Source organism: Poecilia mexicana, unplaced genomic scaffold (assembly GCF_051168715.1).
Source record: "Poecilia mexicana isolate PSO_F unplaced genomic scaffold, ASM5116871v1 scaffold_13, whole genome shotgun sequence".
NCBI classification, from domain to species: domain Eukaryota; kingdom Metazoa; phylum Chordata; class Actinopteri; order Cyprinodontiformes; family Poeciliidae; genus Poecilia; species Poecilia mexicana.
This window is the reverse complement of record NW_028263382.1, coordinates 5,093,646-5,109,372: the sequence shown is the minus strand read 5'-3', so window position 1 is coordinate 5,109,372 and position 15,727 is coordinate 5,093,646. Positions and strand designations below refer to the sequence as shown.

The 15,727-nt window shown below is 51.7% G+C and overlaps 1 protein-coding gene across 1 annotated transcript in view; it reads left to right on the top strand.

Annotated features, from left to right (window-relative positions):
- Window positions 1–10,172, top strand: part of plekhg2 (pleckstrin homology domain containing, family G (with RhoGef domain) member 2) — a 65,368-nt gene extending 55,196 nt beyond the window's left edge. The window contains exons 15-22 of the mRNA XM_088011512.1: window positions 42–80; window positions 1,328–1,338; window positions 1,435–1,560; window positions 1,627–1,722; window positions 1,792–3,283; window positions 3,807–4,056; window positions 4,134–4,574; window positions 6,770–10,172. Of these exons, the coding sequence (XP_087867638.1) occupies window positions 42–80; window positions 1,328–1,338; window positions 1,435–1,560; window positions 1,627–1,722; window positions 1,792–3,283; window positions 3,807–4,056; window positions 4,134–4,574; window positions 6,770–8,951 (4,637 nt within the window). The 3' untranslated portion in view covers window positions 8,952–10,172. The remainder of the gene's footprint in view (window positions 1–41; window positions 81–1,327; window positions 1,339–1,434; window positions 1,561–1,626; window positions 1,723–1,791; window positions 3,284–3,806; window positions 4,057–4,133; window positions 4,575–6,769) is intronic.
- Window positions 10,173–15,727: the final 5,555 nt, after the last annotated feature.

Here is a 15,727-nt window from a genome sequence, read left to right as displayed (position 1 = left end):
TTGTGTCCTGATGATGACGATGCTCTTCGTCTCCCTTCCAGCTCCTGCTAAAGACATCGAGGCGGCATTCCGGCCTGGTGGTGAGTCCTTCCCGATCTTTCCCGATCCGGCCCAATCCTTCCCGATCCGGCCAGAGCCAGTCTCCGGTTCTTCTTTGCAGCTCCAGTCCTCCAGAGCTCCTGCTGGTCCTGGATCAGATGGAGGTCAGGTCTGGGGACTGGTGGGGCTGCAGGACTGGAGGTGGGCGGAGGGGATTCTGACCTGTATGGTCCGTACCGACCCGGTTCTGAACCGTCTGCTGAGGCTCTCAGTGTTTATCTTCTTTGAGTGGTTGGAGGAGTCGACATGTTTATGGATGTTTATCTCTGAGGCCTGCAGCTTCGATGTAGAATCAATCAGACATGACAGGTTCTGGCTGACTGAGCCCAGTCAGCCCACTGAGCCCACTGAGCCCAGTCAGCCCACTGAGCCCAGTCAGCCCACTGAGCCCAGTCAGCCCACTGAGCCCAGTCAGCCCACTGAGCCCACTGAGCCCAGTCAGCCCACTGAGCCCAGTCAGCCCACTGAGCCCACTGAGCCCAGTCAGCCCACTGAGCCCAGTCAGCCCACTGAGCCCACTGAGCCCAGTCAGCCCACTGAGCCCAGTCAGCCCACTGAGCCCAGTCAGCCCACTGAGCCCACTGAGCCCAGTCAGCCCACTGAGCCCAGTCAGCCCACTGAGCCCACTGAGCCCAGTCAGCCCACTGAGCCCAGTCAGCCCACTGAGCCCAGTCAGCCCACTGAGCCCAGTCAGCCCACTGAGCCCAGTGAGCCCACTGAGCCCAGTCAGCCCACTGAGCCCAGTCAGCCCACTGAGCCCAGTCAGCCCACTGAGCCCACTGAGCCCAGTCAGCCCACTGAGCCCACTGAGCCTATGGCTGAAGTCAAAGGTCAATTTGTTCATGATGAGCTTCAGCACAGGAGCATGAAGTGATTTATTAAATCACGAAATAATTATATCTATTTTTTAAAATGAAATCAAGACATTTAACTGAGGTAAATATAAATGATTCCACATTTCATAAATTATTTCAGTTTATATGTTTATAATAAATTAATGACATATATGAATAATTATTTCAAAATTTATCTATTGTAATTTGGCACTCTTCAGTCTCCATAGATGATCAGGCATCTCATTCATATTTCCATCCAGACTTTGACTAGGCCACTCCAGGCTTAGGTGTGGGTCATTCCTGACTAGCTCTTGGTGTTTCCTCAGTGGTTGCTAACGTCTCTGTTTCTGTCTTCCTTCTCGCTGCTCAACCTGATGCTTCTGGACGCCCAGCAGCTCTGAAGGTAAGACGTGAGCTTGGAGGCATCCGGTCCAGTCGGTCAACAACATTCTTGTGGTTTCCTGAAGCGACGAGGTTAAAGGTGGATGTTGTGTTGCAGCAGACGGGCAGCGAGGGAGAACTCTGCCCCGCGGACAGTCTGGGCTCTGCAGACAGCAGCAGCACTCTGGCTTCATCCGTTATAGAGGTGGAGACGGAACGGAGAGAACGGAGAGAGCTGGAGGAGGTATGGAGGGGGAGGGAGGGAGGTATAAATGTAGGGATGGACTCACTGAATGTGTTCCTGTTGGAGGAGGAGGAGGAGGAGCTTGCTGGCCTCAGAGCTCCGCCCACCTTGTCGATCACCGAGGAGATCCTGGAGTTCATCAACCAGAGCCTCTCCACCACGGTTAGATCCTCTCCACCTTCCTCCTTCGGCCCATCAGAGGTAATCACTTGTGTTTACTTGGTGTTCCAGAACCAGAACCAGGATCCTCCCAGTGAGGTCCAGTCTCCAGCTGACCCGACCAGTCCGCTGCCTGCGGTCGCCTCCAGCTCAGAGCAGAGACTCCTGGCTGATCCAGACCAGGAAGGAGAAGACCTGAACAAGAGCATCACCAACCAAGATCCAGCTGACGAAGGTCCAGATGGTTCTGGTGAGGTGGCTGGGGTCAAAGGGCAGCAAGCAGCTGAGACAGGACCAGGAAGTCATGATGAAGATGAACAAACCCCAGAGAAGCCTTCATCATCAGATCTGCAGCCCTCCATATCTGCAGAAGAAAACACCGACAGCCTGGTTGAGACGGAACCACACAGCCCAGGCCCCGTTTCCCACCCCATCCAGCCTGGTACCATCCAGAGGTACCAGGCTCCCAAAAAAGGCTCCACCCTCACCAACAAGGACAAGAAGATCATCGAGAAGATCAGGAGCTACTACGAGGCCGCCGCCGAGGCCGAGGAGGATGAAGCTGAGGACGAAGAGGAGCAGAGAGAGGGACCCACCACAAGAAGAAGAAGCAGTTTCTCCCAGATCCCCTCCGGCTTGGTGAAGGAGTCCATGTCGCGTTTTACCGTGAGCGGACACCAGGCGGAGCCCACGCTCAACGTGGAGGCAACCCAGGAATCCAGATCCAGTTCTTCCTCCCTTCCAGCCGACGTGGAGGAACAGCTGGGGTCTCCTGAGGGGGAACCGGAGAGTCCAGACCAACCGTCCCCACCCAGGCAGAACCCGGACTCAGAACCCAGAACATTTCCTGAACCGGAGATCCAGGAGGAGGTCTGCAGAGGATCTCCAGAGGAACCGGAGGAGGGAAAGAGCGATGCTGTGAAGACAACAGAAGAAGAAAGCTTGGCTCTTCCTGAGCATCCTGAACAAAAAGACGAGCCCCAACCGAGCCAGGCAGAACCCTCCAGACACAGGCCGGAACAGGAACCGGGCCAAACACCCAAACAGGGCGGAACCCAGTCCACGTGGTCCAGAACCAAAACCAGGGACCCAACAAACCTCAGGGAGAACCTGGAGCGGTTCCCCAGTCAGAGCAAAGTGGGTCGGTGGTCCCGCCACTCCAAGATCGTCAGCGCCAACCGGGCCCTGTTTGAGGGGATGGGGTCCGATGTCACCGGTATCGGCCTGTTTGAGACGAACCCGGTGGTGGACCCGGTCCTGATGGAGAATTCTGAGCGTATTCTCAGCAAGGTCCAAACCCTGGCCCGCATGTACAGCGCCAAAGCCAGCACCATGAAGGTGCCGCTGCTTCACAAACGGGTCAGCACCATCAGAACCCAAGCATGGGTCTCAGCAAGGCTGTCAGGACTTTCTACTCAGAACCGGGACAAAAGTCCATCAGAGCAAGAAAAGGAGTCCGAAGCCCAGACTGGTTCTGAGACCAAAACAGAGACCCACGCCTGCAACCGACCCATCCAGAACCAGACCCAGATCCAGGAGGGAAGGCCAGAACCGCAGACAGACGGTTGGTCCATTTTCAGTCGGGTTCTGTGAACATGAGAGCAGGAAGAATCATTCATCAGTAACTTCTGATCCAGATCCAGAACCGGATCTGGGTCTTCTTTAGGTCACAGCCAGCAGACCAGAACCAGAAGACCTGAGAGTTCTGGAGGGTTGGGTCGACCCTGCTGCAGTAATCGATGCCACTTTGGACCCGTCTTTATGTGGCTCTGCAGGTTCAGGTCAGAGGTCAGAGGTCATCCAGATCTCTAGTTCCCTGCTGTTTGTTGACGCTTTGAGGATTTGAACAGTTCCTGTTCTTCTCATAAATGAATCACAGAAAAGTTCTGAGATGATTCTTCTTGGTCCCGTTTTGTATGTCACTAGAACCGGACCTTTTAGAACTGGACCTTTTAGAACTGGACCTTTTAGAACCGGACCTTTTAGAACTGGACCTTTTAGAACCGGACCTTTTAGAACTGGACCTTTTCAGTTCTGCTCAGCAGGTTCATGTTTCTAAAACGTCTCAACCTGTTTCTGCTCTCTAGACCCGCAGCAGGAAGAGGCGTGGCCCAGTGTGACCCGGACCGGGGACCAGCAGAACAGTCTGTCCAGACCCAGGGAGTTCACCTGCTCCAGAACACCAGGACAAGGTCCATGTGATCAGAACCAAGCCGTGTCCTCCAGAACCGGGCCGCAGCCTCAGGGGTCCAGTCGGGACTCTGCTGCAGAGGAAGAGGAGGAAGATGAAGCTGCTGCTGTTTCTCCTGAGCCTGAAGAGCCACAGGAAGCAGGCGGGTGAGTTCCTCAGAGCTGACCTCAAGGTCGTGTTCTCCAGATGAAGGTCGGACCTCAGGTTTCCGTTCCTCCTCCAGCCGGCCGGAGCAGGACGAAGGGCGCCGTGTGGACGCAGCTGGAGGACGGCGGACGTCTGGAAACGTCTCCGCTCCGCCGGCGGTTGCCGAGGGAAACGGACCCGACCGAGACGCAGCAGCTGGACGCCACGAGGAAGACCAGGAGGGTCGTTCTGGGTTGATCCCAATGCCAAAAGAGTCCAGAACCACAGGGGAACCGGGCCTGACCGAAGAACCGTCCCCAAAAGAGACGTGGAGGGAGGACGGGTCAAGACCAGCTGGGTCCACTGGGCGGCCGGACACGGTCGACCCGATGGACCATACGACCACCGCTGGTCCTCTGGGTCCTCAGAAAGACGAAGCTCCGGCCAGTCCGTGTTCGTCCGACTCGCTGCTGGCCGGGGTCCACCGGGCCTCAGCGGTACCGTGGACCAGCAGCAGCTCACCGGAGACGGAGCGAAGGTACACACCTCTCAGACCTCAGAGCTGGAAATGAAACTTAAAGTGTTCAAAATCCAAACAAGAAGAAAAATCTGAGCCTGTTCGTGCAGAAGCTGAATCAGAACATTTATTCTGATGCAAACGTTTAGAGGAAGCTGGCATACCTAAAGTGTCCACCAGGGGGCACAGCATCGCTCTAAGTCAGGGGTGGGCAGCTCCAGGCCTGGAGGGTCAACCTGTAGATGTCTCTACTTCAACATCCTGAGGTCGTTAGCAGGACTCTGGAGAACCTGGAGGAGATTCAGCTGCTGGATCCAGGTGTGTTGAACAGGGAGACGTCTAACAGCTGCAGGCCTCCGGCCCTCCAGGACCTGGACTACCCAGTCCTGGTCTTAGACCATTTTAACTCCAGTCCACTGAAAGAGCCGCTAAAAACACATTTTTTTCTAATTTTATGTTTTAAAATAAAGAAAAATGTAAAACATTTGTCAAACCAAAATGTCCCCATAAGACGCATTTTATCTTATGGGCTTTTAAGATATTTTGATATTTCTGGAAAATGATGTGGGAGAAGCTCAAATCTCTGGTCTGAACATTATAAATCAATCAGTGGAGCAACCAGGCGGTCCAACCCAGTCTCTGTTCTGATCCAGTAATCAGAACCAGAACCAGATTCAGCCGCCAATAGCAAGGAATTTGACTTTGGTTCTGCTCCGCTCTCAGTCCAAAAAAGCAAAAGATATGAAAAAGTATACTTTTGTTCTTTTTGGTTTTATAAACATATTAAAGAAGAAGATGAGGCCAAAGTCAATCTGACCTCAGTCTGACCTCAGTCTGACCTCAATCTGACCTCAGCATTCTGGCTCAGCCAGTCAGGTAGAAACCGTCTCTGTAGCGCGCCATGAAGGTAGAAGTCCAAACAGTTCATGTCCAGCATGTGTGGGAACTGCAGAGGTGATAGCTTCCCATTTTGTGACCCTTGACCTGTACCAGACCCAGAAGGAGGGAAGGTCAGCCTGTTGAAGCTATCACCTTTGCAGTTCCCACATATGCTGGACATGAACTGGACAGTTCATGAACTGCAGGTCCTGCAGTCTGGACCGGTTCTGGTTCTGAGGATGATCCAAAGCAGGCAGTGATGGACGAACACAGGACCGGCTGACCAGAAGATGACTCGGACGTAGGGCTCTTTGTTGTTTGGGGAGCTGTGCTGCATGACTGAAGCTCCAGAAACATCAGATCTGCTTCAAACTGCAGATGTTTTTCATCGCCGCTGGTTGGAGCGAGATGAAGCAGATCGATCAGTCTGTCCTCTACTGGGGATACTCCTGGTCAAAGGTTGGGTTGAAACCCGTTAATATTTACCTCACCAACATCTGTTTCCTCACACCGGCTACAGCGAGACACTAACCGAACCTTTTCCCCATTTATGCCTTTCAAAAACAGAAGTGGAGTTTGTTTTTCTGGGCTGTGTTCAGACGGACGCTGAGAGCTTTCTGCCTGTGAGCTGCAGTTGGTGGCTTTTCTCCTTGATGTCAGCTGGAAGCAGAGGAACAATCTGGTGTAATTCGTCTGCACATGTGGGACATAAAATAACTTCAGTCCTGCCAATTCTGCCTGTTTTCACTCCCACAGAGGGAGTCGGTCCTGAATGCTCTGCAGAACTGAGGAGAAATGACCCAAGCTGCACAGATTATGTTTTTAGTTAATCGAACTGAACAAATAATGGAAACATTCAGAAACAAGGACAAAACCTCTCAAACCTTCATGAACACATGAAAACCACAGCTTGGTTGATTCCTAAGGGCAGAAATTCCAGGAATGGACCCTGAAAGTGAATGTTTGTTTACTGCTTCATGTTCTTGTGAAACTGAAGGGCTGGATGCCATTCAGTTTGACCTCTTCCTCTCCTGCTGGAACATAGATGGACCAGAATAGCACAGGCTGTGTTCCAAGTGTTCAGCTAATAGTCGGTTAAGGTGTTACTCATCAGTGTGTAATGACTCACCACTGGTTCATCCACAGGCTGGAGGTGTGATTCATAAAGACGCATAATCACAGGTCCAACAAACAGCGATATTCCTCTGAAAGGCTGCAGGTCTGGCCTGGAACTGGGAGGAGCAGCTGCAGTTAACTAGACAGACTGGAGAAAGTTCTGCATTCTGCTCAGTGTCTGCTCTGTTTCCCTCTTAACTTTGTGTTGTTGTTGTTTTCAGGAAGCCAGACGAGCCGCTGCCTGGATCGTCCCTCAGGACAACAAGCCCCGTCCCCTCAGTCTTCAACGCCAGCCTCGTCCATCGCTCCCCTTCTCCTCTAAGATCTGCCAGCGCCTCCTCAGTCCGAGCCCCTCCCTGCTCCTCGCCCTTCAGGCACATCCCAGTGTCCTCCCCTACTCCAGCATCTCCTGCAGCCTTCACTTCAGCGCTGTCCTGTTTGTCCCCCACTCCCTCTACTGTTTCCTCTGTCAGAAGCCCAACTCCATCTCTTCCTCTGTGTGGAAACTCTTCACCATCAAGAGGAACACCTTCCTCCCCATCACCTCCCCTCCATTCTCCCACTTGTCCCTCCTCAGCTTTTACCAGATCTCTAGCTGCCTCGCACATCAGCCAGTCCATCAGTCAGAGTATGTCTAAGAAAGGAACAGCCCGACAACAAGCACCGACCATAAAGCTGATGAATCCGAGTCCCTCCTCCACTCCGGATCTGGGACGGCGGATGCCTTCACCAAACCCTCCTACAGCTCAGCTAGGCCCCACCATGCCGGCTTATACCCAGCTGGGGTGCACTAAGGAGGGGTACCAACATCCCAGATGTCCCCCGTCCTCGGTCCGGTCCTCCTGTCTGTCTCCGCCTTCTGTTTCTCAGTGCCCTCCCTCTCCGTCGGCAGGCCTTCGTCAGCCTCGGTGCTCCTCCCCTTCACCACGGCCTTCCTTCCTTCACTCCAAATGTGCTTCACCACAACTTGGCAAGAAGAACATCAACAACAACAACTCTGCTGGGTATGTAGGTGGCGCTGTCAGTAATGGAGGTTGCTTAGGGGCTGACGGCCGTACCGAACCCCTCCAGAGTCAGTATCCTCTGTGGTCCGGATCTCACAACCGTGTAGCGCGGCCATTTTCTGCGTCTGAACCCAGCTCACGAGTTCAGTCTCCAACTCCCTCCCCAACTCCAGCATCATTTGTTCGCCTCTGCTCTCCACCACCACAGCATAACTACTCCTCTCCCATGGCGAACAAGCCCCCCAACCCCCGGAGTTCACGGGTCGGAGGTTCCCACAATCACCTGGACCTCCGTTTGGACCTACCAAGGGCTTCCTTTGATGGTTCCAGTTGTGGTGATTCCGCTGCATGTGTGAGCCCCCGGATACTCTCCCCTCCTCCTATTGGGGTGCCAGTTTGGACAAATAATGTAGCAGCACCTCAACCCAGGAACCCTCGACATTCAGCTTCCCCTTCCTTGTTTTCATCCACTTCAGGATCTCAGACATACAGGATTCCTTCTTCCCCTCTTCTCCCCCAAATCGTCCGCAGGCCCATTTCCTCCACCCTTTCAGACAGACCTCCAAGTCCAGCCCGGAGCGCACAGCGTCATTCCTGGGCGGACTTCGGCCAAAGATCCCTCGGCTTCACTGGATCCATCCGAGGATCCTTTGAACAGCAGGAGTCCTGTCCGATTAGTCCAAGCAGTGGGTGGTCCTCCCACAGCAGCTCCCCGTCCTGCCTAAGCCCTCGAGCCGGTCTGCAGTGCACCCTCTCCCCTACCAGGTTAACCTCTGGTAAGGGTGATATTAGTGGGCAACATTTTACCAGCGTCCCTTGGCCAGATGTCAGAGAGTTGTCAAGCAAGTACAACGGAGAAGACAGTCCAGAAACAAGTCCCACTGCGCCCATGTCTCCAGTACACCTCATCACTTCCCCATGTCCAACGGACGGCCAGGCCGACTGGGGCGACCCACAACTGGAGGAGGGAAGCTGTCGCACTCAGCTGATCTGTGCTTACGTCACCCGGCCCTCTCACCAGCAAACTGTTTCCTCCTCCTCATGCCTGATCTTCTCCCCCTCTGGGTTGACCTCCCCTCTTCCGGAGTCACACCAGTTCCACAGCCTCCAGAGGCAACCTCAGGTCACTGCCTCGCCCCCTCCACCCTCAACTCTCTCCCCTTTACCCATCATATCATCCCCTTTGCCCAAACAGGGGAGCCAGAAGGCCAGTTATGCCACCACAGTGAACCTCCAGATTGCTGGAAGTGGCCGAATAACCTCGTTCAGCACCGCCCAGGTTAGCCTGACTCAAACCCTGCAGGGCGGAGCTGGTCCTCTGGGGAGCCAGGACCAGATGGCGAGAAGAGTGAGCATCAACGGACTCTCGCCTGTTCCTCAGGGGTGCAACAGGCCATAAAGGGAAGAAGGCGGCCATGGATTTGGTTCTGAGAACAAGCAGGCAAACAGGACAAAGAATGACGGGCTTGAGGAAAGATGTGCACTTATCCAAACTGTAAGGACAACATCTTCTTTAGCTGCTGGTCAAGACCCTCTGGATCCGGTCTTAATCTGGACTTCAGAACTTCTACTTGACCTAAACATGAGGAACGCCGGTCATTTGATCCGGACTTCCAGATCCCGGCTACGTCAGTGAGTTTCAGTTGGTTGTGAACTGAAAAGAACATTTTGGATCTGAAGAGATTTACTCACACATGGATCACGAAGCTTTTGGACATTTGGGGTCCAAAGACAATCCACACAACTCAAAGCTGGACATGAAGAACTGGGATGTCATGGACAGATTTCTGCAGATTTAAGGTTCCCTGAAATGAAAGTTTTAATGTTCTTTAGCTCATGTTGGAGAGCAGGAGGACCTCTGAAAGGCCGACACCTTGAAGTTTAGCGTTATTTTATTCTGTAACAAACTGTAACTTTTTAAATCTCGTTTATTCCTGTTTTTATTTATGAAGTTAGTCTCCTCCTTTTTGGCACTTAATCTCCTTAAAGTCCTCTTGGTGTTTTTGCACAGAGTTCTTTTTAAACGACGTGTCTGCAGGTTCTTGGATGACTTCAGACCAAACTTGTTGCTGTCTATGGTTCCGTGTTGCTCTCAGCGCTGTGGCCCGATAAAGTCCAGCTCGTTAAGATGCTCCCATACATCCCATACATCTTCCAGCTGTGTTAAATACTGTTGTCATGTTGGTTACATCAGGTCTAATGCATGTAGGGTTTGTTCTGGTCCGGAGGCTCGATGTCTCACCAGACAGACAAACTGGGATGATCTTTATGACGGGACAGAAATAAAAACTAGTATCTCCATCTTTGTGTCCCAGAGGTTTCAGTGAAATGTGATGTTTTGGCTGCATGTCTGACAGATGCATGAGATAAATCCCACATGGATCCGCAACACGGCGAACACAAACTGCTGCCTTTGGGCATAAAGATCCAAAGTGTGCAGCTGATAATCCTGAGAGGCGTTGTGCCTGTAAGAGGACCCTGAACCATGAAGCTCTGATAACATGCAGCAGTTTCAGTTTTACTTGATGTCTGGCAGTCTTTGACCTGCAGCTTGCTGTGCAGCTCAGGGTCCATTTCTGTCTTACAGATGCTGGTTTTTAATAAACTTCACAGACTTGAACTCCTGAGATCTGGTTATTATGGCAGTTGTTGTACAAACGGATCTGGATGTGTAAGTAGGAGCCATCATGATAAGTGGTGGGCACTGCTAGCTAAAAACTAGTTGCGCTAGTTCTAAAACGATAGTCATAAACATTAGTCCCACTGATGCTAAAGGGTTATGCCAACATGGTATTTAGGGAAGCTAATGGTAAAGCGCTAACTCCAACCATATGTCCATCCACCATGTGTCAGTGACATAATGTGTTGCTATTTAACATAGCACCCTCAGCAGGGTCAGCTTTAACTGTGTGGTTGCTGGTTTTTGCTAACTGCTAACTCTGTCGCTGACTTTGCCAAATGCAAACAGCGATGCATTCTGGGTACAGAAAAAACATTTGCTTCACTGCATCTCAGGTGAGAACGCGAGTAAAGGAAAAGGAACTGCTGCATAAATAGACTTCAAAATAAGAGCATGAATATAAACCTCTATTTGAAGAATTCCCAGCAGTTGAGAACAAAAACTTCAACAACAGATGTGGCACTTTATTAAACTGAAATTTTACCTAACAAATGAGTTAGCACAAGTAAATTTTAGTTAGATATTAGCTAACATTGTACCAACACAGTCTAGCAGTTATGCTACATTGCTAAACTCAACCATGTTGATACCATCATGTGTCATCGACAAAACATGTTATACAACATAGTGTAGCGCCCTCAACAGGATCAATTGTCTCATTACACACCAACCTGTAAATCAGTGCTTCATAATTTATCTGAAAAAACTGATTTAGGGGATGCTAAGTCTGCTAAACATTTAAAGCTAACAAAAGTGTTAAATTAAAAACTAGCAGTTTAGCGGGGGATTTCCACCACTGATCATGATGATGATGATGTTAGGTTGATGCGCTGCTCTGGGCTCACACCTGCACTAAATCAGTTTTATTCATATATTTTATGTTTTAAATGGTTTTCATTCAAAAACTAAACCAGCTGACAGAAACTGAACGGCATCTTCCCCTCTGCTGATCATATCACCGCTGATCCGCCGCTCAGGGAACAACACTCTGTTTCGCTGGATCCATGTCTGATTCTGCTGTTACTCTGATTTTTATTGCACTTTCAGGCTTTTTATAACGTTTTTCTTGTCCCAGATTTTTGTAAATATCTTGAGTTTTAGGAAACTACCTCAAAGTAGCCGTTGTTCTTATGCTAGGAGTTAGTGCTCAGAGAAATGACTGGAAACTAAAGAACCCCCTCTCAAACTCCACAGGTCAAAGGTTAAAGAATGGGTGAATGAAAAGGTTGAAGGAGAAAACACAGATCTGGAGCAAAGTCCTCTGGACAGACAAGACCAGAGTGGACATGACAAACAGAACCAGGACGAACAGAACCAAGTACAACACATCAGCAGAAACACCGGAGTGCGTTTGTGATGCACAGTGGTGGAGAGATGATGATGTGGGCTTTGCAGTCTCTGATTGGACCAGGATCTCCTCAGTAGAACTGAGTATTCTGGAGTCCAGTGTGAGTCCATTTGTCGAGCAGTAGAAGCCTGGTCCAAACTGGGAAAGACCGCCCAGGCGAACAGCAGGCAGAGACCCCAAAACGCCCCCAATATGAGGAACCAACATTTGGGCCACACCTGGTGAGGGACGGACACCAAGCAGGACACCTACCACTGCAGGTGAGAGAGACAGACTCCACTGCCTGCTGACAGCAGAGTGTCCTCCACCCTGAGTGTTGGTAGAGCATTCAGATCGAGGTCCAGGTGGGTTCAGGACGGGTTCAGAAAGGGTTCGGGACGAGTTCAGAAAGGGTTCGGGACGGGTTCAGAAAGGGTTCGGGACGGGTTCAGAAAGGGTTCGGGACGGGTTCAGAAAGGGTTCGGGACGGGTTCAGAATGGGTTCGGGACGGGTTCAGAAAAGGGTTCGGGACGGGTTCAGAATGGGTTTGGGACGGGTTCAGAAAGGGTTCGGGACGGGTTCAGAATGGGTTCGGGACGGGTTCAGAATGGGTTCGGGACGGGTTCAGAATGGGTTCGGGACGGGTTCAGAAAGGGGTTCGGGACGGGTTCAGAATGGGTTCGGGACGGGTTCAGAAAAGGGTTCGGGACGGGTTCAGAAAGGGTTCGGGACGGGTTCAGAATGGGTTCGGGACGGGTTCAGAAAGGGTTCGGGACGGGTTCAGAAAGGGTTCGGGACGGGTTCAGAATGGGTTCGGGACGGGTTCAGAAAGGGTTCGGGACGGGTTCAGAAAGGGTTCGGGACGGGTTCAGAAAGGGGTTCGGGACGGGTTCAGAATGGGTTCGGGACGGGTTCAGAAAAGGGTTCGGGACGGGTTCAGAAAGGGGTTCGGGACGGGTTCAGAATGGGTTTGGGACGGGTTCAGAATGGGTTCGGGACGGGTTCAGAAAGGGTTCGGGACGGGTTCAGAATGGGTTCGGGACGGGTTCAGAAAGGGTTCGGGACGGGTTCAGAATGGGTTCGGGACGGGTTCAGAAAGGGTTCGGGACGGGTTCAGAATGGGTTCGGGACGGGTTCAGAATGGGTTCGGGACGGGTTCAGAAAGGGTTCGGGACGGGTTCAGAATGGGTTCGGGACGGGTTCAGAAAGGGTTCGGGACGGGTTCAGAATGGGTTCGGGACGGGTTCAGAAAGGGTTCGGGACGGGTTCAGAGAGGGTTCGGGACGGGTTCAGAATGGGTTCGGGACGGGTTCAGAATGGGTTCGGGACGGGTTCAGAAAGGGTTCGGGACGGGTTCAGAATGGGTTCGGGACGGGTTCAGAAAAGGGTTCGGGACGGGTTCAGAATGGGTTCGGGACGGGTTCAGAATGGGTTCGGGACGGGTTCAGAAAGGGTTCGGGACGGGTTCAGAATGGGTTCGGGACGGGTTCAGAATGGGTTCGGGACGGGTTCAGAATGGGTTCGGGACGGGTTCAGAATGGGTTCGGGACGGGTTCAGAAAAGGGTTCGGGACGGGTTCAGAATGGGTTCGGGACGGGTTCAGAAAGGGTTCGGGACGGGTTCAGAAAGGGTTCGGGACGGGTTCAGAAAGGAGTTCGGGACGGGTTCAGAATGGGTTCGGGACGGGTTCAGAAAGGGTTCGGGACGGGTTCAGAAAGGAGTTCGGGACGGGTTCAGAATGGGTTCGGGACGGGTTCAGAATGGGTTCGGGACGGGTTCAGAATGGGTTCGGGACGGGTTCAGAAAGGGTTCGGGACGGGTTCAGAATGGGTTCGGGACGGGTTCAGAATGGGTTCGGGACGGGTTCAGAATGGGTTCGGGACGGGTTCAGAAAGGGTTCGGGACGGGTTCAGAATGGGTTCGGGACGGGTTCAGAAAGGGTTCGGGACGGGTTCAGAAAGGGTTCGGGACGGGTTCAGAAACGGTTCGGGACGAGTTCAGAAACGGTTCGGGACGGGTTCAGAAAGGGGTTCGGGACGGGTTCAGAATGGGTTCGGGACGGGTTCAGAAAAGGGTTCGGGACGGGTTCAGAATGGGTTCGGGACGGGTTCAGAATGGGTTCGGGACGGGTTCAGAAAGGGTTCGGGACGGGTTCAGAATGGGTTCGGGACGGGTTCAGAAAGGGTTCGGGACGGGTTCAGAATGGGTTCGGGACGGGTTCAGAATGGGTTCGGGACGGGTTCAGAAAGGGTTCGGGACGGGTTCAGAATGGGTTCGGGACGGGTTCAGAAAGGGTTCGGGACGGGTTCAGAATGGGTTCGGGACGGGTTCAGAAAGGGTTCGGGACGGGTTCAGAAAGGGTTCGGGACGGGTTCAGAATGGGTTCGGGACGGGTTCAGAATGGGTTCGGGACGGGTTCAGAAAGGGTTCGGGACGGGTTCAGAAAAGGGTTCGGGACGGGTTCAGAAAAGGGTTCGGGACGGGTACAGAATGGGTTCGGGACGGGTTCAGAAAGGGTTCGGGACGGGTTCAGAAAGGGTTCGGGACGGGTTCAGAATGGGTTCGGGACGGGTTCAGAAAGGGTTCGGGACGGGTTCAGAAAGGGTTCGGGACGGGTTCAGAAAGGAGTTCGGGACGGGTTCAGAATGGGTTCGGGACGGGTTCAGAATGGGTTCGGGACGGGTTCAGAAAGGGTTCGGGACGGTTCAGAATGGGTTCAGGACGGGTTCAGAATGGGTTCGGGACGGGTCTGGGACTGGCGGGTCTCCCAGTAACTAGCTGAACCCTTCAGTGACTAAATTACAGCAACTAGTTAGCTAGGATCACAGTCATAGACTAGTTCATCTGAAACTAAATTTAAACAAAATTTTAATTGCAAATCATTCTACATCAGTGTTTCTCCACCCTGCCCCCCCCCCCCTCTGCATGTTCTAGATGAGCCTCTGTTCCAGAACAGCTGATCCAAATGACTGCAGGACCATCAGGAGCTGCAGATCCTGTTAATCACCCAGAGATACATCCAAGTGGCAGAAGGGAAACACCTGAAACATGGAGGACAGGAGGCCTGAGGACCAGGATGAGAATCACTGGGCTAAAGCAATACATTTATTTCTGCTTTCTTAGAGAAGATAGCTATAAAAAATTATTATCTTGACATTTTACTTAAATATGCATCTTAAAAATGATGCAGACTCTACTTCTAACTGCTGAGTGGCTTTTGCAACATGAAATGATGACGTATCAGTATCATAAAGTAAAGTCTTATTATCAGATTGAGTCTGTTGGTCTGAAGGTCAGTCCTCAGAGGTTGTTGGATCTTTGGCCGCTCCAGAACCATAAACAGCAAATTCACAGAAACATCAGAAAGTCAATGGAGCGATCTGACTTGAGGACCTCTGGATGGGTTCAGAGGTGACCTTTGACCCCATCCAATCACTGAACAGATGCTTAGAACAGATAAATGTGTGGATGTGCCAAAACTTTCTCCAGCTGAACAGAAACAAACTGAAGTTATTATCTTTGGACCTAAAGAGGAGCGAACTAGAATCAATGCTCAGCTTCAGTTATTACAACTGAAAACCAGCGATCAGCCCGAAACCTGGGAGTAGTGATGACCTCTGACCTGAACCTTCAGAGCCACATTAAGACAGTCACAAAGTCGGCCTTCTATCACCTGAAGAACATCTCCAGGATCAGAGGACTGATGTCTCAGTGAGATCCAGAGAAACTCATCCAGGCGTTTATCTTTAGCCGCATTGATTCCTGCAGCAGCGTCTTCACAGGTCTGACTAATAAATCAATCAAACAGCTGCAGCTGATCCAGAAGCTGCTGCTGCTGTTCTCACTAAAACCAGGAAGATGGAGACATAACACCAGTTTTAAAGTCCCTACACTTTAAAATACTGTTAGTTTATAAATCACTGAACGGTTTAGCACCACAATACATTAAAGATCTGTTATTGCTGTACCAACCGTCTAGACCCCTCAGATCTTCTGGTTCTGGTTCTGCTCTGCATCCAGAACCAGAACCAAATGAGGAGAAGCAGCATTCAGTTTCTATGCACCACAGATTTGGAACAAACTTCCAGAAAACTGTAAAACAGCTGAAACACTGAGAGCCTTTAAATCTCAACTTAAAACCATATTTAGAGTTGCTTATGGCTAAAT